Source organism: Drosophila innubila (genome assembly GCF_004354385.1).
Source record: "Drosophila innubila isolate TH190305 chromosome 2L unlocalized genomic scaffold, UK_Dinn_1.0 4_B_2L, whole genome shotgun sequence".
NCBI classification, from domain to species: Eukaryota; Metazoa; Arthropoda; class Insecta; order Diptera; family Drosophilidae; genus Drosophila; species Drosophila innubila.
Window position 1 is genome coordinate 28,345,754 of NW_022995372.1, and position 26,328 is coordinate 28,372,081.

The 26,328-nt window shown below is 35.1% G+C and overlaps 1 protein-coding gene across 1 annotated transcript in view; it reads right to left on the minus strand.

Moving 5' to 3' along the window:
• Nucleotides 1–3,630: 3,630 nt before the first annotated feature.
• The window catches only part of LOC117782078, a 41,761-nt gene continuing 19,063 nt past the window's right edge, over nucleotides 3,631–26,328 (minus strand). The window contains exons 2-6 of the mRNA XM_034619021.1: nucleotides 10,367–10,474; nucleotides 8,792–8,990; nucleotides 8,547–8,725; nucleotides 5,053–5,224; nucleotides 3,631–4,989 (exon numbers count right to left, since the gene is read on the minus strand). Of these exons, the coding sequence (XP_034474912.1) occupies nucleotides 3,797–4,989; nucleotides 5,053–5,224; nucleotides 8,547–8,725; nucleotides 8,792–8,990; nucleotides 10,367–10,474 (1,851 nt within the window). The 3' untranslated portion in view covers nucleotides 3,631–3,796. The remainder of the gene's footprint in view (nucleotides 4,990–5,052; nucleotides 5,225–8,546; nucleotides 8,726–8,791; nucleotides 8,991–10,366; nucleotides 10,475–26,328) is intronic.

Genomic DNA, 26,328 nt, shown 5'->3' on the forward strand with positions numbered 1-26,328 from the left:
CAAATGTAATTATTGAATTAAATGTAAATTCCGAAATAACTTCTTTATTTATGGGTCAATCGCTTTGAAATTTTCAGGCTCGTTTAATACGCATACTTCTCTGTGTATGGTATCCTGTGTATGGTATCCAGGAACCTACATAACAAATTTGAAGTCTCTAGGTCATATAGTACTTGAAATCGAAACCCAAAAGAAAATGGGTACTAATTCGTTCTGTCTTTGTGCGCGCCTTGCATACAAACGTGAACTGCTGTCTCGCTCGCACGTTTGATTTGCCATGCAAATGTAATTATTGAATTAAATGTAAATTCCGAAATAACTTCTCTATTTATGGGTCAATCGCTTTGAAATTTTCAGGGTCGTTTAATACGCATACTTCTCAACTGATTGTTCAGTTAGGTGCTATGTCAAAATTGCGCCTGTAAATCATTTTGTGCAATTTGTGGGATATGGGGCATCAAAATTGAAACAAACTTGAGCTGCGTATGGTATTCACAGACCTGCATTCCAAATTTAAAGTCTTTAGCACTTATAGTATCTGAGATCGACGCGTTCAAACAGACGGACAGACAGACGGACAGGGCTAGATCGACTCGGCTGTTGATCCTGATCAAGAATATATATACTTCATGGGGTCTGCCACCCCTCCTTCGGCCTGTTACATACATTCTGCCAAGCACATTATTCCCATTTTTTGCCCATTTTCAATGGGCTCAGGGTACAAAAACACTGTCGGAGCGCTAAACAAAAACCACCATTTTCTTAAGTCAAGAAATAAACTACTGGTTTAAATCTTAAACTTTGTATTAATGAATTATAGATATATTCATTAGCTGTCAGAAAAAGTAATGATGGCAAATGTGGGCGCACCTCTAAAAAAAAGTATTAAAAAAAAGCCAAATACCTCTGGAGATAAGCTTTTAAAAAATTATAGATTTTAAAAATTTAAAAAAAGTTTGATTACAGAAAAATTTGTTAAGTGGTGGTCACAGTTTGGGCTAAACTTTTCTAATTTTTTGCATCCATTATGTTTAAAAATTCGTTCCTAAATATTATTTTTCAACTGATTGCATTTGATTGATTTTGATAATTTTGAGCTGTGATAGCATCTTTTAAAGTACACTATTTTAATTTTTTCCCTTTGGATTAAAACGCATAACAATTTTCTATATAATTTCTTTACTTTGAAGGATCTGGTGGTGGGCAGTTGCACCCATCCTCCCCCTGCCCATACCTGCGTACGTCTTTGCACTACGATGAGCGAAGAAAGGCTAAATCATTTAATGACTATCTCCATAGGGCATAAGAAAGCTAGCCCATACCTTCGTACGACCTTGGACTACGATGAGCGAAGCATGGCTAAATAATTTAATGCCTACCTCCATAGAGCACGAAAAAGCTAGCACAATTAGCTATGAGGAGATGTTTAAAGAATTCAGTGTAATGAAGGCCAGAAGTCCATTATTTTGGGATTTTGTAGTTAATTTAAGAGAAGGAATAAACAAATTATGAAAAAAGGTACCCCAATATTTTTTTACCCCGGGCCCCGAAATGCGTAGCTGCGCCCCTTATTTAAAGTGATGCGATGCTTTGATATATCGATATGTTGTAGAAATTTTCTAAAATACAACAAACCATTGCAACTTCCAATAAATCTTGAATTCCCGTCACCAGCTAGATCATAATTTTTCCCGCATTTGGCATTCAAAAAACGTAAGATGTGACGGGAAAAAAGCTGACCTGGCAACACTGATACGAAATGGGTAATCACTTGAAGTTTGCTGCGCCTACAAATAAGACTCAAGCGAAGTTGGCTGCACGCAAAAAGTCAACCACTGCGAAGTTGGCTGCGCGCAAAAAGCTGACATCAAGCAATGACGAAAGCGCGAAATTTAAAACAGTTATTAAGTCTCGTGATTAAACAGTTCTCTACACGTCATTGTTGATTTCGAGTTTATAAGCAATTTGTGTATATGTCGACAAATATTTATCTGTACAATTCGGCTATGCAAATTGTGCAGGCCAAGAGGATACACGATCATAATTCTTGCTCGTCTGTTAAGACAATTTAACTAATGGAAACAATTCTGATCATTTTCTTTATGTATTTTGTTTTTATTCTGCACATAGAATTAATGACATACATACAAACTAATTCATAATTCATTTTTATACTCGTAGTTTTCTATTAGTTTTATTTTCTGTTTGTTTTACATTTAATCAATTAAATAGTTTCTGTTATTCGTCCAAATTTTGGTTAGCTTTAATCTTTGATTTGGTTTATGTTTATTTTAATGTTTATATATTTTTGTCTAGTTGAAAGAGCCAGCAACTAATTTTCGAATCTGAAATTTGCTTTTAAAAAGTGCCTTAAGAAGTGAAAAGATCTTTTAAAAAGAGAAATAAATATTTTAAGTTAACATAATTGAATCATACATTTTATATTTAAATTTTCCATTTTATTTAGTTAAAGAGCTCTTTCAACGTTTGTTTGAGACTCCTTCGGTTGCTTCTACTTATTGTTAGACTTGGGCCATTGTATTTGCTATATTAATTTATTTGTTACATTCAACTACATTGACATTCGATTTTAGGATACATATCTAATTAATTACATTATATGCTTCATGTTTTTGTAATAGTTTTTATAATGCCCATGCAGAAATGCTTACTGAAATTTAGCTCTAAGTTGTTTCAAATCAACTGGACGACACGATGGTTTTCCTTTGCTTTTCTCATCAAAACTATTATTGTTGTTATACGTATTCTATTATTTGTTGTATATTTATTTAACGATATGTTTGTATACAAACTTTATAATACCCTGACTAATTTAGGGATAGCTTCAGACAGCGCAGGTTGGCATTTTTTTTCTCTTATTTTTATGAATTTGCTGAGCATTTGACCAACTAATTGTCAACGAATTGGGAAACATAAGTGGGTCCGGGTCCAGAAAGAAGAATACATTCAAGTCGATAGTAAAAGTAGAAGTTACTGGGTATTATAAAAAATACTTTGAAAGGAGCAAGCTCTAGGGAATTAATAGACACTGAAAGCTTTATAATTGTTAAATAACATTGTTTAGTTGCAGACATGTTCTAAAATCGCCAAACTTCTTTTGTAAAATTGCAGTTTATCTTGCTAATGCGATAATATACTGTATTTCAATATACATAACTCTAAAAAGTCAAAAGTTGGGAAATACCAGTAGTGCAACCCTCTAAAACTTTGAAGAATGTTTGGTTCGATGTCTTGAACCATTTGGTAAAAATAAGTTCGGCTCGATTTCCGATTCTAATAGTCTCTGAACCGAGGCGTATATTCGAGCCTTCAATATGAAAAAAATGTTAAATTTAATATGTTTTAGTTAATCAAACTTAAGATAATGATTTATTTTTATTTAATTTTTTAATTGTATCTCAAATGATGCAGCTACTTACTATAGAAAAACTAAATAAATTATTGTGCATATTTTATTTACCGAACTGAAGTTTTTTTAAATTAAGGGGCCCAAAAATCGAATCAAACCAGTTTGTGAGGAGAAAATTACACACACAATTACAATACGCGTTATTTTGGCGATTTGGGAATTAAGAACATGACTGTTGGGCTCTTCTTCTTGTTTAGTTGTTTAGTTTGCTTGTTCTTGTGGCACATTCAAAAGAGAGTGTTATAGTTCACATGCATACGAAGATACACACACACACACACACATATACTCGCACATTCACCCAATGGAACCTAGATTGTTGCTGCATGAAAGCCTAACTAAAACCGTAACTAAATGTCGCATTATTTATTGGCCAAGCTTTGCTGGGCTAAGCACCAGCTCTGGCTCAAATTTGCTGGCCGATTGATGAACGGGCGGCGGAGCCAGCAGGGAGCTGCCACGCCCTATTGTTGCGTTAGCGGATGACGGCTGTGATTTGTGATCCATGCCAAATAAGGACGCCGACGTGGCTGTGATTGAGGAGGTCGTTGATGGCCGTTGCATTCCCGTCGCTGTTGCTGTCGCCGTCACTGTCGCCGCCATCGTCGCCGCCGTCAGTGGCTTCAGTATGCTCAGACTTGTGGCGGCGATGCTCGATGTTTCCAACACCTGGCCGGGTATGCTCGCCGTGACTGTGGACGTGGACGTGGTGGATAGCGTTGGCGGCGCCGGTAGTGGCAACAAACTGATCGTTGTTGTTGTACTGGCCGTGGGCGTTGCCGTTATTCCGCTGATTCGACTGGCTGGCAGGGCATACACGGAACTCGACCCGGTCAGCGTCATGCCCAGTGGACCACGTACCGTCGCCGTGGCGGAATAGGTGTGCGGCAGCGCCGGCGGCAGATCGTAGCTAGTCGGATGCGACTGTGAGCTGGTCAGACGTGTGCCGCCGCTGCTGCTGCTGCCGCTGGTAGTGGTGGTGTTGATGTTGGTGGTGTTCGTTGTCTTGGGCGTGGCTCCCGTTAAGTTGCCCGGTCGTTGAGCGGGCGTGTTGAATGCTGCAGTGTTGCTTTTGAGTCTTGGTATGGCGCCGGTGCTGCAGCTGCTTGGCAGTGGCGCCGATGTTGTTGTTGTCGTTGGCTGTGCATTCTGCGTGTCCATCAGGGAGGTTTCTTCGAAGACCACAACGCCATCCAATGAATCTCTGACGGTTGATGAGGAGGATAGCGACTGCGATTGCTCCGATTGTTCCTGCAATTGTTGGTGCTGATCTTGATATTGTTGTTGTCGCTGCTGCTGTTGTTGTAGTCGCTGTTGTTGCAGTGCGACACGTTGTCGCACCAGTTTACTATTCGGCTTTTCATCTACAGTGCTCAGGTTTGTTGTGGATTTTCTTTCTGTTGTTGTTATGTCTTTGGTGGTACTACTCGTAACGGCAGTTGTTGTTGTAGTTGTACGTTTGGCATGCTGCTGCTCCATCTGTCCGTTATGCTCATCATCGCTCATCTCACACATATTCAACGCCGTCTGCAACTTTTGCATCTCCAGCGGGGCATCAACTGCAGATGAAATTGATTTGATGATTTGCAATGTTGATAGATTATTAATTTAATTCAACTTACCACCCATATGATCCATGCACTCCGGCTCATTGATAATGGGCACCACCCGATTAATGGCCGTCTTCTGCTCGTTCTGCATGAACAACGATGTGGTGGCTATTTGACGAAGTGCCTCCATTCCCTCATTAAGCATCTTGCTCTGACTGCGCTTGTGCGTTATTGGATACTTTGGCTGAATAACAAAGCATTTAATACGAGTATATTATTTTAGGTATAAATAATAAATATTTTTTTCCACAACCCTTTATATCACTGTGGAAGGCATTCCACGCTAGTGATGAAAGCACCACGAAGGGTGTGAAAGTATGAAAATACTTTCGGGGCTTTTGCCTAAACCCACTCATCACATCAGATAGCAAAAAATTTCAAACTCTGCATCTTTAATTGCTTGAAAGGTGTTCACTATATATTCTATCTGTAGTACTATTCATAAAAGTTACAGAAAATCGCTTGCCATAAATTCATTTCAGATTTGAACAAAAGTGTTAATCACTGAAATATATTTAGTAACAAATTTGTTAAATGTGTTATAGGCCTTTTTATTCCATTTAAAAATATATTTATTTTATTCCATAATTTTGACATGTAAAGTAACCATTGTTGATTTTTAGATTATTTGCTTTTATATGCTTTTTTTTTGCAGAACATTTTTAGAGTTGCCTGAATGCTCTTTTAAGATTATATATGGTGTATGATGACTACCAAAAAAACCTCTACACTAAGTCTAGTGACGAAAGCAATTTCTAGCCCCAAAATTTCTTATATCCTATTTTGTGACGAACAAAATTCAGTTTATTAATATAAATTAATAAAAAAAAAAAAGAAGCAAATTGGCATTGTGCACTGTGCGCAAAAAGGGCGAGCTTCTTTGTACATAAAAATTACTTTTTGCGAAGTGCCGAGTGCCAATTTTATATTTAACATTTTTATATTAAACTGAATTTTGGATATCAGAAATTTTGGGGCTAGAAATTGCTTTCGTCACTAGACTTTTACCTCGTGTAGAGGTTTTTTTTGTAGGATATCAGAAATTTTTGCAATTGCTTTTGCTTTTGACATTGTAACTTTATCATTAATGCAGGCAGATAATAAAATATATAAGATTAGTTGTTAAATTTCTTTCATATTTAAAAATTTTTTTTTCTTTAATTATAAAGAAAACTAGAGGGCTCCACCCCACTCGCGTTGCTATAGTCGAGCTATGAAAAAAAAGTTTTTCATACTAAGACTTGGATTTCACCCGATTGGTCCTATGACAGCTATACGATATAGTGGTCTGATTTGAACCAACTTCGGTCAGGATGTATAAAACTAACTTAAATGCATATTTTATCAATTTGGCTAAAATATCTCATAAGCCAAAAAAGTTTTTCATACTTAAACCTATTTGAACCTATTTAAACCAACTTTGGTCAGGATATATAAAACCAAGTTGAGTGCATATTGTATCAGTTTGGTTGAGATATCTCATACAACCAAAAAGCTTTTCGTACTTAAAGGTGATTTTCGACCAATTGAAAATTCAGTAAACAGGTAATATCTTCCATAAGCATCAGCCAAAATTTATGTTTCATATACCAACAAATTTTACGCTCTGCAACATACCCAAATTTAATAAAAATTGTTAGAGCCGTTTTGTCAGAAATCGCAATATGTAAGCAAAAAAACCATATTTCAGCTGTTAAATGTTACCTGAGTACTTTAGAAAAAAAGTTGAGAGGTACGCCTAAAACACACCTTTCCAATAATATATAGAACATATCTGTAGCTTCTATGGCTTGGCTGCTATGGCTGCGAAGGTTTCAATTTTAGCGGGATTTTGCGTCTTCCCGCTAAACTAGCGGTTTTTTCATAAAATCGTAGAGCAAACCTTTCTAGTTTTTCGAACAGGAATAAATCCCCATTATTACATCTTAGCTTCTTTAGCGCTTTGATGCAAACAGACAAACAAACAAACGACAACAATTTTTTCATCTCATTTTGAGAAGTCCACTCAAAATTTCACATTTAGTTATCTTTTGAACAAGTTGTCGGATTCGGGTGATCGAGGTATCAACTTTTGCTAACTCATCTGTTTTATGAGATATGGGGGTGTAAGTTGGAGGGACAAAATTTAAATGATTGCAGCTGATGGGGCTGTTGGCGCCTTTTGGTAAATTTTTTTAATATTCTTATCAGAAATACGCGTCGATTCATACGCGACAAATTAGTAAATTTTTAATTTTGAGTGGCCTTTCCCAAATGAGATAAAAAGTCCGTCTGTTTGCCTCAAAGCGCAAACAATACCTTAGATTTTATTTATTCCTCTCCAAAAATCTACTCAGGCAAAATTTTACAGGTGAAATTAGGTTTTTTAGCTGAAGTTTTGGCGATTTTTGTTAAAATGACGCAACCATTTTTGTTAAAGTTCAATATGTTGTAATACGTAAAAAAAACGAAAATTGGCATTCGGCACTGCGCAAAAAGTAATTTTTATGTAGAAAAAAGTTAACTCTTTTTCGCACAGTGCAGAATGCCAATTTTTGTGTTTTTTTTTAATAATTAAAATTTTTTGTTTTATTAACTTTTTATATTATTATTATTATTTTCGTTCGTCACAAAATTGGATATCAGATATTTTGGGTCAAAAATATGCTTTCGCCACTTGACTTTCACCTCGTGTAAAGGTTTTTTTTGTGGGATATAAAAAATACATTAAAGTAATAGTTTTGACTTCGGAAATACATGTCCGATATGAAATCTCTGACATTAATTGATCTCTGAAATTTTCAAACGCCTGATCTGAAAAGCATTTATTTTTAATCTCTACAGATTTATGACCAAAAAATTTTTTTAGTTTATTCGATTTAATAGGTCTCATTTTGTCTATTTTCATACTACAGTTTCTTTATTTTTCATAACTAAATCTTAAATTGGTACGGTTAGGGCTATCTTAAAAAATTATAAATTTTATACGTTGCTCTCTGGTTAAATATGCCGACCGCCCACATCTAGAACTAAAAGTTAAAAAAAATTGAGTTCGATTCCACCCTGTCATATTAAAAGGTTTTATCATACATACAATGTACCCAAAAATGTGTTTTTAGATCCTCACGTAAAAAAAAACAAAATAAAAAAGTTAAGGTAAGGGTTGTTTTATTAAAAGGTTATTTTTGTTCAATAAAACTCACTCGGACTTTTTGAATCGAATATACTATAATATAAAGTAGTTAGTCTTAGTTATACTAAGACAGATGTACGAAACTAAATTGTTTTTCATGAATTTTGTGTTCCCTAATTGCTCATATGCAACCTATGCTTAATAATGTTCTAATTGGAATTCTTCAGCAAGAAACACAATTAATAAGGACATAATTCAAGTTATATACATACATCAGGCTGAGAGTAATTTGTTGTCTGAGTCATTTTTAAAGCCATCTTTTAAACGTTTTAATCACATTTTTATGATAATAATACCTTCTATTTTAAGTTTCCCAAACTTTCGGCCTGCGTACCTGCATTGTAGGTCCTCGGGCAATAGAAACGCGTTTGCTCTCATTGCGGAGAAGGGACGTCGTGTGATCCGCATCGATTTTGTTCCCATTTTTCTTGCGCGTCTTTTTGCTGGATGAGATGCAGTGTGATGGGCAGATGCAGAAGAGGATGCGTAAAATGCAACAGATCAGGCCCAGTCCTGTGGTGAAGGGGAAGCAAATTAGTAGGTTGATAATAATTGAATAATGTGCAACAATTTTATTGCCTATGAGAGAGGGCCCTATAAGTCTTAGCTCCACTGTTTTAAAACCCTTTTCGCCGGTCCCGACGAATGCAATGACCAGACCCAGCGCCACTGTGCCAAGTCCTACATAGAGAAAGGCATTTGCGAATGTGCTGGGTCCACGTAGTACGCCCAGGAAATCTTCGTCATCCGAGGAGCCACCCAAGGAGGCGTCTTGTATCTGTCGAGCGAAAGACAAATGTATTATTATGAAAGATCAAATGATGAGATCAAATCGTTATTTCCGTTCCCATGCAAGTAACTTGAGATAGTTAAGTATGAGACATGACAGAATGGTACAAATGTTTGATAATAATAGTTAACAGCAAGATTATAACTTTTACCAAACTCACTGTTTTTGATGAATATGGAAAAAACTACTTTAACATTTTTTCTATGGCAAGACCTTCTTCACTTTTTAATTTTGTAAACTTTTGTATATTGTAATATAATTGTAATTATGTAATATAATTATATAATCATATAGGTGCGATTGTATTTTTAATCATTACTGGATTATGAAAACCTTTACATTTTCAGAAAACTAATGAATATATCTATTTATCATTACATACGCAGCGGAGCTTTAACGATTTTTAACCCGTTACATAAAAAATAAATAAAATGTTAAATTGTTTTCGTTGAATTGCATGTAACAAAATCTTTCATAATATTATCTATTATTAATATCTATTATTCAAGCTCCTAAAAATGTGTAATGGGTATTTCTACAGTCGGGGTCTGGACTATAGCCTATCCAGCTAGTTTTAAATTCTGTGAAAATTCGAAAAAAAAAAATAATTGTAATTTCCTAATCTTTCCTGAATTAACGTGATAACATTATTTTTCCATCACCTAAATTCTCAATTCAAAAATATATATATCAAAAACACTGTTGTTCGAAAGTATGCTGTGGAAAGCTTTTTCCAATTGCATGTAAAATTAAATTTAATAAAGCCTTAACATTAATACAAAATTCTTGTAGTTTTGTCTCATCTGGGACCCCCGTGTACTCGTATCAGAAATAGTGGGCTTGGTAAAGGTTACAAATAAATTAATTTTGTTGTCTAGTGTAATACAAGTAAGAATATTTCGATATTATCTCAGTTTGCGCTGCTTAACTGGGGAAAAAACTCATGAGTTGCAGAGAATCGTATTTAGTATATGGTTAAAAAGGGCATGAAAATCGCAGTTAAAATGAAATGAAATGTTTGGCATTTGGGCTTTAGAGTAATAATAATGATAAGTACGAATATATGGCAGCTATTAGTATTCCTGCGCCACCTAGAATCGAATGCGCTGAACGTATTGCTTAGAGCGAGGTGTGATCGAAAAGAAAGAGTACATACGACTAAATGATGCAGTTGAAGTAAAAAAAGGTGCCCGAAATAATAAATGTGCATTTCTTTAGTGATTTCTTGATTGTGATTTTTGTGACTTTTTATTGGTTCTAAAAGTTGAGGTATTTTTTTGTTGTTGTAGTTGTTGTTGTTGCGGATGCAGATGTTACGTTATTTACACAGCGTTACGTGAAGGCTCTATACGTGAAGAACTTACTCGGTTACGTTTCACCCAGCGTCGATGGCAGGTGGCCTGTTGTTGTTGCTGCTCCTGGACGCTGCAGCGTCGGCCGCGCTCCAACCAAGCGGCGCGTCCCTGAGCGCACTGGGAATGGATAACGGATCACGAATCCGGAAACGATTCGATTTGAATTTATCGATATGGACATCGAGTGGGCACAAACATCAAAGGCGATTTCAATATTGATATTGGTATCGATATCGATTACATCGACGCGACGATTACAGCACGCGCACGCACACACACACACAAGCACACGTAAACGCACACACACACACACGCACACACATTTGGCGTGGTGGTGTGGCCGGATAGTGTTGGTGGCGGTGGGTGGGTGGAGTTGGTTGTCGGTGGTCGGTGATCGGTGGTTGGTGGTTGGTTGTGTTGGTGGGGCAAATGCATAGAAAATATATACAGTTACTGTGATTAGTATGGCTTTGTGAGAGCATCGCTCGGTGGATATTTTTTTTAGCATTTCATTTCATTTTTTGGTCTATAATAAATATTTTTTAAAAGCATACAATAAAAAAAGAAACCAAACAGAAGTACAACTCATGTCACAAGAGTAACGACTAATGCAAAAGCAATCAACTTTTAATTTCAATTTGCAATTTTCAATTCAATATTCAATTTCATAAAGTTGTTTGTGGTTTTGGGTTACACTTTCAATTATTTCCATCAATTACAACAACAATATTAAAAATACTTAACAGCCAATTTCTTGTTCAAAGATTTAAGTAATTTTTTGATTTTTTTTATTATATAAAAGGCATAAACACACATTGAGTTAAGTAGGAGAGTAAACAGTTAACAGTTAAGATATGAAAACATAATACGAAAAACACATTTAGTAAATGGAAAAAGATGATAAAAGAGGTTGAAAGAGAGAGAGAGAGTGAAAGTGTAAACAAATACAAAAAATAATACTTGCAATAGAAAAATATCAACAGACGACAATACACATCTTAAACTGCATACAAAAATTTTAGTAAATACAGAATAAATGAGATTCTCATGCCGCAGCTGAACTATTGGAACTTGCAAAGCTCGCAAATAGCTCTCAGATAAAGATATAGAACAATTATCTATATATCATTCACCGGATCAGCCATGCAATAATTTAAACATTATAGAGAAAACACCTAGAAAGTGAGACAGTGATAAAGCTCCGGACGTACAGCAATACTCCTTGTCGTTTTAAGAAAATAGCAACGTTAGCAACAATAAATTAACAAAAGATCACTTATATAGTATTCCTTACAAATCTACCAATGATTTTGATAAATAAATATAAATATATTTAATCGATAATAAGAATTAAATTAAATACGAATTTTTGAATAACACAAAAAAAAAACAAAACAAAATAACGAAACTCATGAAATACTGTAAATTAAATGTTAAAAAGTTAAAACTAAGCTTTAACTCTTTACTTTCTTTCGTTCATAATACCCGTTACTTAAAAAATATGTGAAAGGGTAGATTGTGTTCGTTGGAATTTATGTAACAGGGAAAAGAAGGCATTTTCGACCCTATAAAGTATATATATTCTTGAGCCGAGTCGATATACCCATGTGTGTCCGTCCGTGTGAGCGCCTAGATCTCAGAGACTATAAGAGATAGAGCAACTAAATTTGGCACGCAGATACCAATGGCGTTGGCCCTTTAAGATATTTTAATTCAATGAATTAAATAAATATTAAATAAATTCAAATCTCTCAACATTTTTTCAGTAACACCAACAATTGCTTTTGGGTGGCTTTAGCGCTGTTATAAATTTGAAGAGCACACCAGTATAAAGTACTTTAATATATACTGAAATAAGTAACGGGTATTCTATGGTCGGGATCTCGACTACTTCCGACTAGTTTTTAAACAAAACACAATATGATTTATAAAATTAACTAGTGGGCGGTTACAATCGAGCACGCTCGACAGTAGGATACCCTGTGCCCAGGTACTCTGTAGGTTGATGTTCGACCAATTGTTCCTATGGCAGCTATATGATATATGGAACCAAATAAAACCAAATTTGGTCAGAATGTAATAAAAATTTGTTCATACTAAAAGTTGATTTTTGGCCGAACGGTCCTTTGACAGCTATATGATATAGTCGACCGATTTGAACGAACTTCGGCCAGAATGGACAAAAGCAAGTTAAATGCATATTATATAAGTTTGATTAAGATATCTCAAAAAACAAAAATATTTTTTCATACTAAGACTTAATATTCGATTAAGCGTCTCTATTGCAGCTATATGATATAGTGGACCGATTTTAACCAAATTTGGTCAGGATGTATAATACCAGTTTATTAGTTTGGTTTTGATATCTCAACAAACAAAAAACTTTTTCTTACTCAAACCTCATTTTCGGTGTACCGTTCCTGTGGCAGCTATATGATATAGTGTTCCAATCCAAAAATAAAAAAAAACTTGATCTGCCTATGGTATCCAGGAACCTACATACCAATTTTGAAGTCTCTAGCTTCTATGGTTTCTGAGATCGACGCGTCGGACATGGCTCAATCGACTCAGCTGTTGTTCCTGATCAAGTATATATATACTTTGGGGTGTCTGCCACTCCCGCTTCTGCCTGTTATATACATTCTGCCAAACACATTATACCCTTTTTTGCCCATTTTCATTGGGCTCAGGGTATAAAAATTATTTAAAAAGTATAAACTGTCATTCATTAGATGATAATAATAAACGTTAAAAATCATATGAAAATCTAACGTAATAATTTGACAGACTCAACCACTGTATAGAAAAGGCATGAAATACGCGATGTATGATGTATTTCTTTATTTGCTTTTTAAAGTAAACTCGCCGCAAATGAGACAAACAAAAGTCAATGCCATTTTAACTTGCACACAACATTTCAACAAACACACTCCACACATATGCACACACATACACCTTACACGTAGTAGGACATACACTTAGACATTCTTAATGGGTCGACGCGACTCGCGATTCGGGGACGCTCAAACCTCAGAGCTATATTCTATAAAAGCATAGGGACTGCCGGTAAGCCAGCTACTAAATATGCTGCGTGTTAGTAATAAGGCAAACAAAATGACACACACAACCACAAATACAGATGCACAAAGTGTCCTATATGGGAAGCCAACAGATATATAGATATCTAGGTGTTGCTTGTATGCATATAATATATATTTATATATGTATGTATTCCATAGAGCATTGGGTATACGAGTGAACCAAAGTATCAGGTCGCACGCTCGACGGAGTTTCAGTTTCTGTTTCTGGTTCTGTTTCTGGTTTCGTTTGCTTTTCGTGTGCGAAATCGCAGCCACATGGAGGAGGCTATCGATCGGTACAGAGTGCTCCACATAACTGTAACTGTGTTGTATGTTGTCCTTGACTTGTGTTGTTCCTGTAGTAGGTGTAATCAACAATTTGCGACGCTGATTGACGAATGACGGAGGCGCCACAGCGGACCACAGTTGTGAAGCAACTAACACGCATTCACGCAGTCTGTGAGCTTCTGGGCTTGTGAGGGGGTTGAAGAAAATTAGGGGGCTGTAAGCAAACTGTTGTTGTTAAGTTCACAGTTGACGACGCGTCGTGGCAGGTGTGTTTGTTCATCGTTTGTATGTTCGGTTGCCCACAATGCGAAATGCGAAAATTAAAGACAACTGAATTAAAATTTGCCAATTTTAAGACCACAAATACAATTAGTATTATTATTGTATTATTGTCAGCCCAACTGTGACACGTGGCAAATGCCAATTGATTTGAAATTTGCACTCTACATATTTCTTTTTTGCATATATTTTTTTTTAGTTTGATCACGGCAGGTGTTAATTAAACTTTCACCTTTTCACAATTGCTTTCAGAACTAATCGCTAAGCCTATATCACAATAGATTAGTTATTTTTAAACATACTAATAGTCAACCACTAGCTAACCACTACTCTAACGCCTCCAAGTCCCCACCCTTACCCCACCAACTCCTTGGGTTCCTCTTACACAGCGCTTTTGAGCACACGCAACAACACGTTGCGACACACAAAAAGTTGTCGAAATTACAACTCGAATTTTGTCGATACCTTTTCCATTTTGGTTTAAGCTAGACTCTGTTGTTGCTGTTGTTGTAGGGTGACAAATCGCTAATGAACAGCGCACACGGAAGTCTTTGTCAGCTGCCCCAAAATGTGCGCTACAAAATTTTATGTTGTGTACTTAATGCTCTTATGGCAAATCGAAAATTGCGTAACCCCAATGTATTGAAACTAGCTGTATATTAAACAACTTAACAGAATAAGGGAGTTATTTAAGTATTAAAATATGCAATATTGATGACTTCGCTTAAATCTGTTTATGCTTACTGCTAGTCTAGATTCTCGAGTTGAATATCTTCGTACGAAAGTTGCCGGCTCAAGTCTGGGTCACGAGGGTTCAAATTGCGACTTGCAATGTATACAGCAAGAATTAAAATTTTGCTACGACTGTTTGATCAGGTCGAGTTATATACCGATCGAAAGGTATAGTCATCAGAGTTATACTTTTGCTAACTCACCTGGTTCATGAAATAAGGGTGTAAGTGGGAGGGACGAAACTTAAATAATTGGAGCCAATAAGGCCGTTGGGGCCGGTTGGTAAATTCTTAATTTAAATTCTTATCAAAAATATGCGCCGATTACTACTTCGATCACCCCAATCCAAAAACGGATTCAAAAGATACATTTTTTTTGGAATATCACCACAAACCCTGCCACAAACCGCTAGAGATTTCCACAAGAAATAATTTTGAAACAACCGTGCATTGCTTGCATAGTTTCAGAAACACCACCTTTTGGGTTGTTTTTAGAAACTTTTAGAACACATTTTCCTATGAGCAATATAACTTTGTAGTTAAATTAGTTTTTGTAGTCACTTCAAACTTAATATAAGTTAAAATTATTTCGGAAGCTAGCCTTTCTTGCTTACTCTGCATACAGGATCCTTAAAAAACGATTATACAGTAGAGTGGATCATTTTTTTTTTTTGCGACAAAACGATTGTCAAAATCGTAATCTACGACAAATTGTAAGAAGGTTTGCGCAATAAGCCATTGGTTTAAAATCAAAATAGAGCTTTTGATATAAAATTAATTTTTTTTACTCCATACAACTTCATCCACTTTATTTTACAACCCAAAAGCACAATAAAGACGTTGTCGAGTCCCTAAAAATGAGCAATGGTTGCTGTTAAATGTAAAAATTATAAAATTAAATACATTTTTTTTTAAATTCAACAAAATGGCATTAAATATATTTTTAATTACTTTTTTGTACCAAATATACCAATAATATAGATAAATCATCTTTGTGCACTCGCATATGGGAGTGCAAAATTAGAGCTCGACACTTCTGTATCTTTTATATAATTTCATGAATAGTACAGTAGCACTGTTGGAATTCATACTTGACAACTTTCAATCCATGAAAGATCCAAGGTTTCAATTTTATTTTGTTATTTTATGTGATGTGATTGTAATCTGAATGGCTGGAAGCTAAAATTTTGTTAGCCAGAGAGTAGGGGGGGCATATGTGCCTGACTTTTCTTAGTCAAGGGTCTGGGTTTTTCAAAACAAGTTGTTGTGACATCTGGCACATGTGCTAACATGCTGCCATTGTCAAGTGACTACCCTATATGTTTCAATTGAATTTTAACGTGGTAGAGAACTTAATACAGTTGCATGAATATTGGCATAACCTTTAACTGAGTTAAGTTCTATTTGTTTTATTTGCAGCAAAGCTTTCAATAAATATAATTACTTGGTGGTTTGGGATTATCTGCCTACACAGATTGTCGCCATTGACTTCTTTCATAATAATAAATTATTGTGGCCCCAAAAATTAACATGTAGTTGCAACCCACATGACACAGGCGGCACAGGAAGTGTACAATACATTAACGACAGCAATTTATTGCGGCCTTATTGATTATTGCAATGGCTAAGATTGTTCAAGATTGTTGTGATTATTGTTTGCCTTTTTGCCTTTGTTTGCTGTTAACTTGTAGTAAATACTTCACGAACATATAATACTAATTATGCCTAATTATAGATCCACGAGTGTCATAAATAATTAATTTATTTATCGAGTTATGAATGGAGCTGACAACCGTAGTCGGAAGTTCAATACAGTGGTTTAGTGACCTGAGTTATGGTTGACATGATGATTGTTTTAAGATAAAAGCTTAGAAAATTAAATACGTGTATATCTGGATATTTCCGATCTTCAATTATGATTGTTATAAACATGAAATTTATTTTTCTCTTACACTCAAAGAAATATGCCATCCTAAAATTAGGTGCGACCGTACTTGAATTTATACCGTTTCGTTATGAAATAAAAATTATATGCTGATTTTTATAAAAAAGTTGAAAAATAACTATTAATTTCAATTTTTATTATAGCTAGAGGACTCCGCCCCCTGCTCGCTTCGCGTGCGGTGCTACAGTTGAGCATACTCGACTGTCGAAGACCCCGTACTTACTATGGCAAAAGCTAAGACTGGAAAAAACTAAAAAATATTTAGTTTACTCGACTGTATAAGAATAAATTAAATGCATATACTATCAGTTTTTTAACATATTATGAAGTAATTTAATACTATATAATGCAATAAATTTTTAATTTTAACAAGTCTCTTCACAATTTTTTTGAAATTCTACAGCATACGTTGCTTAATTTCAGGAATACCAATTTTTGGATTTGTAGGAAACACGTGAATATTTTAAGAGTTAAAGCTTTTTTGGAGACCAGCCTTTTGTGCACACTCACCACACATAATCTTAAAAGAGCATTCAGGCATTCTACAAATTTTCTACAAATAGAAAAAGCAATAGTTTATGCTCCAAAAATCAACAATGGTTACTTTAAATGTAAAAATTATGGAATAAAATTCAATATATTTTTAACAAGAATAAGAATGCCAATATCATATTTAAACATTTTTTTTATGGCAAGCGATTTTCTGTAACTTTTATGAATAGTACCACGCTAGAATTCATACTCAACACTTTTCAAGCAATAAAAGATTCATAGTTTGAATCTTTTTTGTTGTCTGATGTGATGTTATACAACTCTGAATGGGTTTAGGAAGAAGTTTGATAGCCATGAGTTTAGGGGGGCCAAGACAGATACAACCAATCTGGATTATTCTTTAGCACTGAATAACAGAGTCCACGGCCTTGTCGACAGCTGGAAACTAAAAATTGGCATATGTACGTATGTGCAAAGCTTGAAATGCAACGACTTGAGCTTAGTTCAGTTGAATTGGGGGGAGCTGAGCCGAATCAAGTGCAAAATGTACTTGAAAATGAAAAATCCACTGCTGTGGCATAGTCTGAGGCAGGTGGGTAGCACACAGGTGGGCAGCCAGCCAGGCCCCAAAGTCTCGACCACGGGCTAAGGAAAAAGTGCGCAGGCTAATGAAAAATGCAGCTGCAGCAGCCGCAGCCGCAGCCACAGCTGCAGCCACTGACACACGGAAAAGCGCATAAAATAAGAAAACTTATTCCAGCAGTGGCGCTTAGACAATGAAATTTAATGTATGGAAGAAGAGAGACGAGACAGAGCGTGAGATGGGGAGATAAAAAAAAATGCTATGCCATTCAGGGACAGGCATAGAGACATTACAGGCAATTTCACTAAATGCCACTGAACGTGTTGCTCCTCATAGTCTCTCCCCATCTCGGGCCCTCAGTGTTAGATTCTAACCCATCTTCAGCCGGTTGGTGAGTGTTGATGCTTCTTTTGTTTTGCTGTCGCAGCCCTGAGGCAAAAAAGCCTCAAGGTGTTCAAAGCTCATGCTCATGCTTCTACTTATAGAGTCCATAACTGGCACACGGCCAGGAACAAGGGTAGGAGCATTCTAAAGAGGATTTGCACTAAATTTGCCACACAAATCAGAATTAAATAGGCACATGACTCAGACCTTAGACCTTAGGTCTCAGGGTCTGGTCTGCAACCTGGCCTGTAGCAGTTCATGAGGGAAAATAAGACCATTGGTCACTTCAAAGGCAGCCGCAAGGTGGTCCAGTCTGTTTCCAGTGTGTTAAAAAAAACCTTCAAGTTCATAGATGAAAAGTAATTATTTTCCCAGAGCTCCATCTTCAAATCTAAACTGATTTTCATTATTAGAGGCGTTTTCTACTCAACGAAATATGTAAATATTATCTGTATTAATGTTCGTTTGTCTATACAGGTGTGTATAAAGGTGTGGCAGACACCATGAAATGTATATACATATTTATGATCTGGTCGACGAACTGTCTTGATAAAGCAAACCGTATGCTTCCATGCAAACTAGTCTCTCAGATTTAATACTACACTCAGAAAAAAATGCCATCCTAAAATTAGGTACGACCGTACTTGAATTTATACCGTTTTGTTCTTAAAATTTTAAGATTGCTGTGTACCAAAAATCTTGAATTAAGTGTAAATCGATCTAAAATTTAAAATTCTGACTTCACATTCCTATGCAGCTATCCGAAATAGTAGTCCGATTTTATACAAACTAAGTCAGAATATATAAGACCATGGAAAATATATTATCCGTGAGTCTCGTAGAGATACCTCCAGAAACAACTGAGTTATTTGTACTAAACTAGTTTAAGATTTTTTTGTACTTAAAATAGTTTTTTTCAAGATTGAAAGGAAATTAAAAATAATATCGTTTCGTACTAAAAACAAGTACGTTCTGGTATATTTTTTTTTTTCATTGTCGCACCTTAGAATTCTCAACTGGTTATAGTGACGCAAATATGACGTTAAGCTTAGATCGCTGGTATAATCAGCACCTATTCCGAAAGGTCGCTAGCCAAGAAAACACACTATTATTTAATGGTATTTAATTTTGGTATTTTAAATAATTTTAGTACACATACTAGTGTATGTTTTAAGTTTAAAGTTCATTAATTATGACACTGTTTTGTACTAGAAACAAGTACATTTTGGGATTAGTTCAAGACTTTTGTGTACTTAAAGTAGTATGTTTTCAATTTTTTCAGACTTGAATTCAACCCAAAACGTACTTAAAGTATCCCCGAAAAATCTCATTTTAAGATTTCCGTACTTGCGACCACCGAACTAGAAATAAGATTTTTGTTCTCAACTTTAGAAATTCCAAACTTAGGCAGCTTTTGAGATCGTTTGTAATTGAAAATGGCCTGTTTAAGTACGGAAATCTTGATTTTTTTCTGAGTATTTTTCTGATTTAACTTGGTTTTTCATCATATATCAAGCTGTCATAATAACGATCAGTCGATAGTCAGTCATTGGTGGGAAAAACTTTATCTTGCGATACATACCTCAACCAATCTCACAGATTGTTTCTTTCGTATTGTCTAGTAGATCCTGAATGTTTCGTCGATGGCAGAAACCCGAGACGTCCCAATCGCAAGAAAAGTAAAACTTAAATTACATACTTGTAATAATTCGATAACTTACGATATTGTACGATATTGAAACAATGGAATTGAACTCCAAGTTTAGGTCGCTTAATTTAACGGCTTAAGCACTAACTAAATTAGTTATAATTTGATTACCATACACGTATCATTTAGCTATCGTTGGATAGATAGGGAAAATTAACTTTTGTATTAAAATCTGACTTCCAAAAAAGCCTATGCTTCAAAAAAATGTCTGGCAGCACTGATTATTTCTGCAGCGCAAAAGCTGTCTGCTACATAGGTTTGCTGCAATGTCATGCTATTGCTGCTGTCATATTTCAACACAACGGAATATGTATATCTACACTTATTTGTTAATATCAGGGGAAAGCAAATTTTTACTGATATAGGTAAAGTAAAAGTCTAGTGACAAAAGCATATTATAGCCCCCAAAGCTCTGATATACAATTTTCTGACGAACAAAGTTTAATATCAAAATTTTAAATAACTAGTGGGCCGGTGCTACAGTCGAGCATACTCGACTGTCAGAGACCCCGTACTTACTATGGCAAAAACTAATAATGGAAAAAACTAAAGAATACTTAGTTAGCTTAACTGCATTTTCTAACAGATTGGTTACGATGCCTCATAAAACATAAAAGATTTTTATACTAAGACTTGATTTTCGCCCGATCAGTCCTATTACAGCTATATGATATAGTGGTCCGATTTAAACCAACTTTGGACAGGCTATATAAAACCAAGTCTTATGCATATTGTATCAGTTTGGTTACGATATCTCATTAAAAAAAAGTTTTTCATACTAAGACTTAATTTTCGCCCGATCGGTCATATGACAGCTATATGATATAGTGCTCCGATTTTACCCAACTTTGGACAGGGGATATAAAATCAGGTTTAATATATGTTCTACCAGTTGCCTGTAATATAGAGGAATCTACATACCAAGTTTGGTATGTCTAGCTCTACCAAATTTGGTGTCACTAGCTTTTAAATTGTTCTTATAGTTTGGATATGAAATTTTCTATGTAGATTTTTTGGCGGTAAAAGGGGCGTGGCCAAATTCTGAAACAAACTTGATCTGCTTGCAATATAGAGGAACCTACATACCAAGTTTGGTATGTCTAGCTCTTATAGTCTCTGAGATCTAGGTGTTCATACAGACGGACAGTCAGACAGACAGACAGACAGACAGACAGACAGACAGACAGACAGACAGACAGACAGACAGAAAGACAGACAGACAGACGGACATTGCTACATCGACTTGGCTATTGATGCTGATCAAGAATATATATGCTTTATTGGGTCTGCCACGCCTCCTTCTGCCTGTTACGCACATATTCGTTAAAACAAACCCAATAGACCCCTGTACTTTTTTTAAGTACGGGTTTAAGAAAACACGAAAATTGGCATTCTGCACTGTGCGCAAAAAGCGTGAGTTTCTTTATATATAACAAATTTCTTTTTTAAAAAAGGTCCTGACGGCCCCATTAGCTGCAATCATTTAAATTTTGGCCCTCTCACTCCCACCCCCTTATCTTATGAATGGTGAGTTAGCAAAAGTTTAGTATGCCATCTTGTTAGTTAGGACTAAACCTTTCGATCGGTATTTAACTTGATCTGATCGGACAGTCGTAGCAAATTTCCCATATTAGCAGCCTTCGTGCTGCTTTCGTCACTAGCGCGAACTGCCGTCCGCAGTGATACTATGTTTCATTTGATTAAATTTAAAAAAACCTGCAGTTGTTGTGAAAAAGGTTTTTTATATTTCGTTATATTGATAATATTTTTCAAAGGTTTTTATATCGTCGACACAATAGTAGCAGTGGGCACAAAAAATTCAATGGGGATCACTATAACACAAACTACAACAAAGCCTTGGGTCGATTATAAAAAATAAAAGAAAGTCGCTGTGCGTTTATAAGGTTATTGTAAATTTGGCTTGTGCTTCTAAAATCTTTTTGGGATACTTTACAGCTGTCAATGAAATATTTGTCATAAAGTAAACATATAGTATTTAGAACTTTAGCGAGCTAAGCCAAAAAATTCATAGTTTTAGATCGACAAAATAACTTCTAAATATCTATAATTTAAGGACTCCAGGTATAAGATATTTTGGGAATTTCTTTAAATTATCGCAATTTATTGTTCACATTTTAATCGCGTTGTACATGTCGACTTACGGGTATACTGAACTTTAATATTGTAGTTTCTGGAGTCTTTATAGAAGTTTAATAGATTTATGCATTATTAGCTAGTTCGATATTATATCAAATCAAATTGAGTTGGCGCTACATACATTCAACACATGAGACACACAAACACAACCATACATATATATATATATATATATATATATATACTCACACACACAAGTTTTAAAGCTTTGCTTAGAGTAACAAATTCAACGGGACAAACGGAAAACCCAGAATAGAGAGAAAAGTTAAAAACAATTTAAAGGCAAACAAGTACAACATTTGTTGTCGAGAGAGGCCAGCTTAGAAATACCCTAATATAATTATGCACAAATTCCTCGAGTAAGGTGCTTTCTTCGTTTCTGAGCTGTTCATTATATAAATAAACTCGATAAAGAGATACTTAAACTTTAAAATTTTGTATTTCAAATGCACCGTAACAACAATTTAAATACACTTATACTTATCATGATCAGATTTATTAAGTTTCTCAAATCAGATCCCTTTCAGTCGTTGATACTGATCATTGGGTCTGTGATGTCTGCTTTTGACAGTTCCTTGCATTTACACAAAGTTATGATACTTATATTGAATAAGTAGAGGGTATACAAAGAGACAGAGAACGAGAGAAAGAAATAAAAAAAGAATGACAAAAGAAAAACTGTGCAAGGAAAATTCTGTTACGAAATCAGGAAGCAAAGGAAAAAAGTGCAGATTTTGCAATGAAATCGGAATTGGACCAGCGACTCAAAGTCTCGAGTTATGGAGCGGGCTATTTGGGTACCGCAAATTAAATTCGTTTTCTGGCTAAATGTGGCAGAGTAAGTACATAAGTATGCATGTGTTCTGCGTGAATGTATGTATTTGTGTTTGTGTTTGGGTTTGTGTTGGTGTTTGAGTTTTCTGTTTTAGGGTGGACGGAGCGGAAGTAAGCGTTTCTTTTAGTTTTTCTTTTGCGGCACTTCCGGCCATGAAATGTAAACGTCGATTAAGTTTTTCTTTTGTTTTTCCTTTGCGAATGAAATTGTCAAATGACTGTCGACTGCCGATTCAGACGCCAAAGGATGTCGAAATGTGCTGCTAATTGAACGAATGTCGCGGGTTGATTAAAGAGAATCCCAGCCAGGACTCTTTACGTGACTCTTGTCCCATCAATGTTTACTGCACTCAATTTCACATAAAAACCAAGGTGGTTGAGGTGAGGGGAGGAGGAGTCAAGTGCAGAAGAGAGTATAGAAAAATGCGACATAATTTGTTCGCAATAAAATTTTTAAAAGTGCTGCGCCAAGCACTAAAACTCAACTCGACTCAACTCGACAGATGCCATGAGGATGAAAAGAATAATGCTGAGCAGAGTCGGGTACGGTGGGGCAGAGTGGGATATAGTGGGTCGTAGGAATGGGGACCGAGAGGTTGCAGTTGAGTGCAGTTGTTTCGTTTGCCTGGCAAAGGAAGTGTTCTGAAACTTGGAAGAGCTTTTCGTTGAGATGATAAGAGGCCTATTTAAAGTTGAATGTCATTGCAGATTAGTTGAAGATTTTTGGATTTCAGTTGTAATAAGTCATAAATTGTTTACCACCTTTTTACTTACTTAAAATATACATGAGTTAACGTAGATTTCACTTAAAGCTTACCACAATGTTTAAACACGAATATTTACAGGCGCGAGTGAGAAGAATTACATCGAAAACTTGGAGATTTGATTGAAATTAATCGTTAGATGTGATCGATGGAAGACTGGAGTAAAATCTCATTTGCTAAGCCTGGTCTTGTAGATGAAATCAAGTATCACTAAGTTTATGTAAAGATTAGTCTATCTACAGATGTCTGATATATTTAATTTAGTATACCTTGTAATAACTTTTTATGCGCTATCATATTTCAAGAAGACGTTGCCAAAACCACACAAGAACTAAAAAAAGCATGTTGTTATAAGTAAAATTTAATTTAAAGAGTGCTCATATGTATGTTAAAAATCTTTAGCTGCTTCTTATTTTTAATCAGGTTGGCAGCCTCACGTTTAATGCCATGCAATTACTAGCTGACCCACTTGTCAACAATAAAATAAACAACGAATTGAAAATTTATATACTATATGTATATTTGTATAATTAAGCGCATGCGAACAACGCACAAACAGTTAGCAATTCAAAATATAGCATATATATTAAGTAGAGAAAACGATAGAGATATGTTAAATATAAAGTGGAAGAGAGTGAGAGGCAGGAACAACAATTGTTGGTTTAATGTTTAAAAAGAGCGCAAGGCAATGCAAACATGCAAAAAAAAAATATTTGTTTTATTTTTTTGTTGGAAAATTATACGATTATACGATAGTTGCTGGCCTTACGATACTTTCGATATGCCACACACATACACACAGACACCGTAAATACATTCACACACACATACAGACGGACAGCCATACTCATGAAAGCTGTAAGCTATGTACTAAACCTAGCACGCTACTAATTTCTTAGTCACATAGAGCACGGGCCACAGCACAGAGAGAGAGAGAGAGAGAGAAACAGTGAATGAGATATACAATATAATATATATTTTATAGAGACAGAAAGAGAGAGGGAGAGAGCATTGCGATTAGACGATTAGACACCAATAATTCAATTAAATGTTGAGAAACATTTTATTTTAGACTGTACCTAATATTTCTGATTTGTTTTTGGCATGTGCGTTGCATACTTTAAGGCGTTATTTTGTTGGGTGACGAAGAGAGAGAGAAAAGAGGGCGATTAAGAGCGCATGATAAATTGTAATTTGATGTCGCGTACCTGCGTTGAGAAAAATTAACAGTAAGTTGTTAGGTGTGTGTGTGTGTATTTGTGGGTTTTTTTTCTGATACATTGTTGGTGCGTGCTTCGAATATTCAAGAGAGCAAGAGAAAGAGGGAGCAGAGAGATAGAGAAATAGAAATAGAAGAAATGATAACCAACTTGTTTTATGTACGTGTTGGTGTAGGTGTATGTGTGTAAAATAAAAGCTTAAAGATGAAATGAAAGTAGGCTTTTTCTTCCATAAGTGCAAGTTTGAATTGTAAAATAATTTCTAAAAATAATAACCAATATGTGGATGTGATGCATAATCAGTCAAGTTGGGGTTTTTTTATTAATTCGAAATGTATGCAGCAAAATGTTAGCAAATGCTTTAAACTATCCCAAAATGTATACTTAACATTTTTATAATGCTAAGGGCCAGTTTGCGGGCAAATGTTTTTTATAAATCTCTTAAATTTTTTTGTATGGTACTCGTGTATAAAAAAAATAATATCAAAATGGTTTAACAATTGGGTTTTCTTTTTGTTTAAATAAATTACATTTCATTGGATTAATATTTTTTAAATTTGCAGCAAGGATCAGTAAAAATATTTATACATACGGATGGGCCGGCAAAGCTAAATTCATAGGCTTGCTAAACTACTTAAACACATTTTTTTTTATGACGCATTATAATAGTAATAAGGTTGTTGATAATACGCCAGCTCCGACTTACCCAGATTGCTGTAATTGGGCAGATTTTTAAGAACTTACAAAACCCAAGCGAATTCAATAAAAAAATCCCGACAAACCCCAGTTTTTTTTACCTTATTCTATGCGTACACGCTGCGGTATTTTCATTTGGTAATTTTTTTCTTTTTGGTATTGTATTTTTTAGTTTTTAGCGCTTGCTTCAACATGTGAATGTTCCACAAAAGAAATAAATAATATTTATGAATTGAGCCGAAATTAAAATTTACATTTCAATTTGAGGCAAATGCTTTTTCGCTTTGGCGATCGCAGCTGGATTGTCAAGGCGAAAATTCTATTTATATACTTTTTGTAAAACATTCAAATTATGTTTACCATTAACCGTACGTATTGGTTTTTTCTTTGTTTGTTTTCTGCAATTGACTTTGTGGAACAAATTTCGCAATTGAATCAAGTTGAGCTCCTAGATCGAAAACGGGAATGAGAGGCAAGTAAGCTTTACAGAATCATTTTGGGAAAACTTGATACCATTTTCATAATTATAGATTTAAATGCATTTTTATGTTGCTTGTTTTGTGTTTGGTGTAATTTTTGTTTTATTGTTGGTGGTTTGTTCTGGTTGTTAGTAAATGTTGCATACTTTCTTTTTGTTTATTTGTTGATATTTGTTGATTTGTATTGTATGTTGTTTGGTTTTCGTTGAATGACTACAAATCAAATTAAAGCTTTTAGACGAACATAAATTATATGTATATCTAAATTATTAACTAAAATTAAATTAAATGCTATTTAAATGCACACACAAAATATTCTGATTTAAGAGTT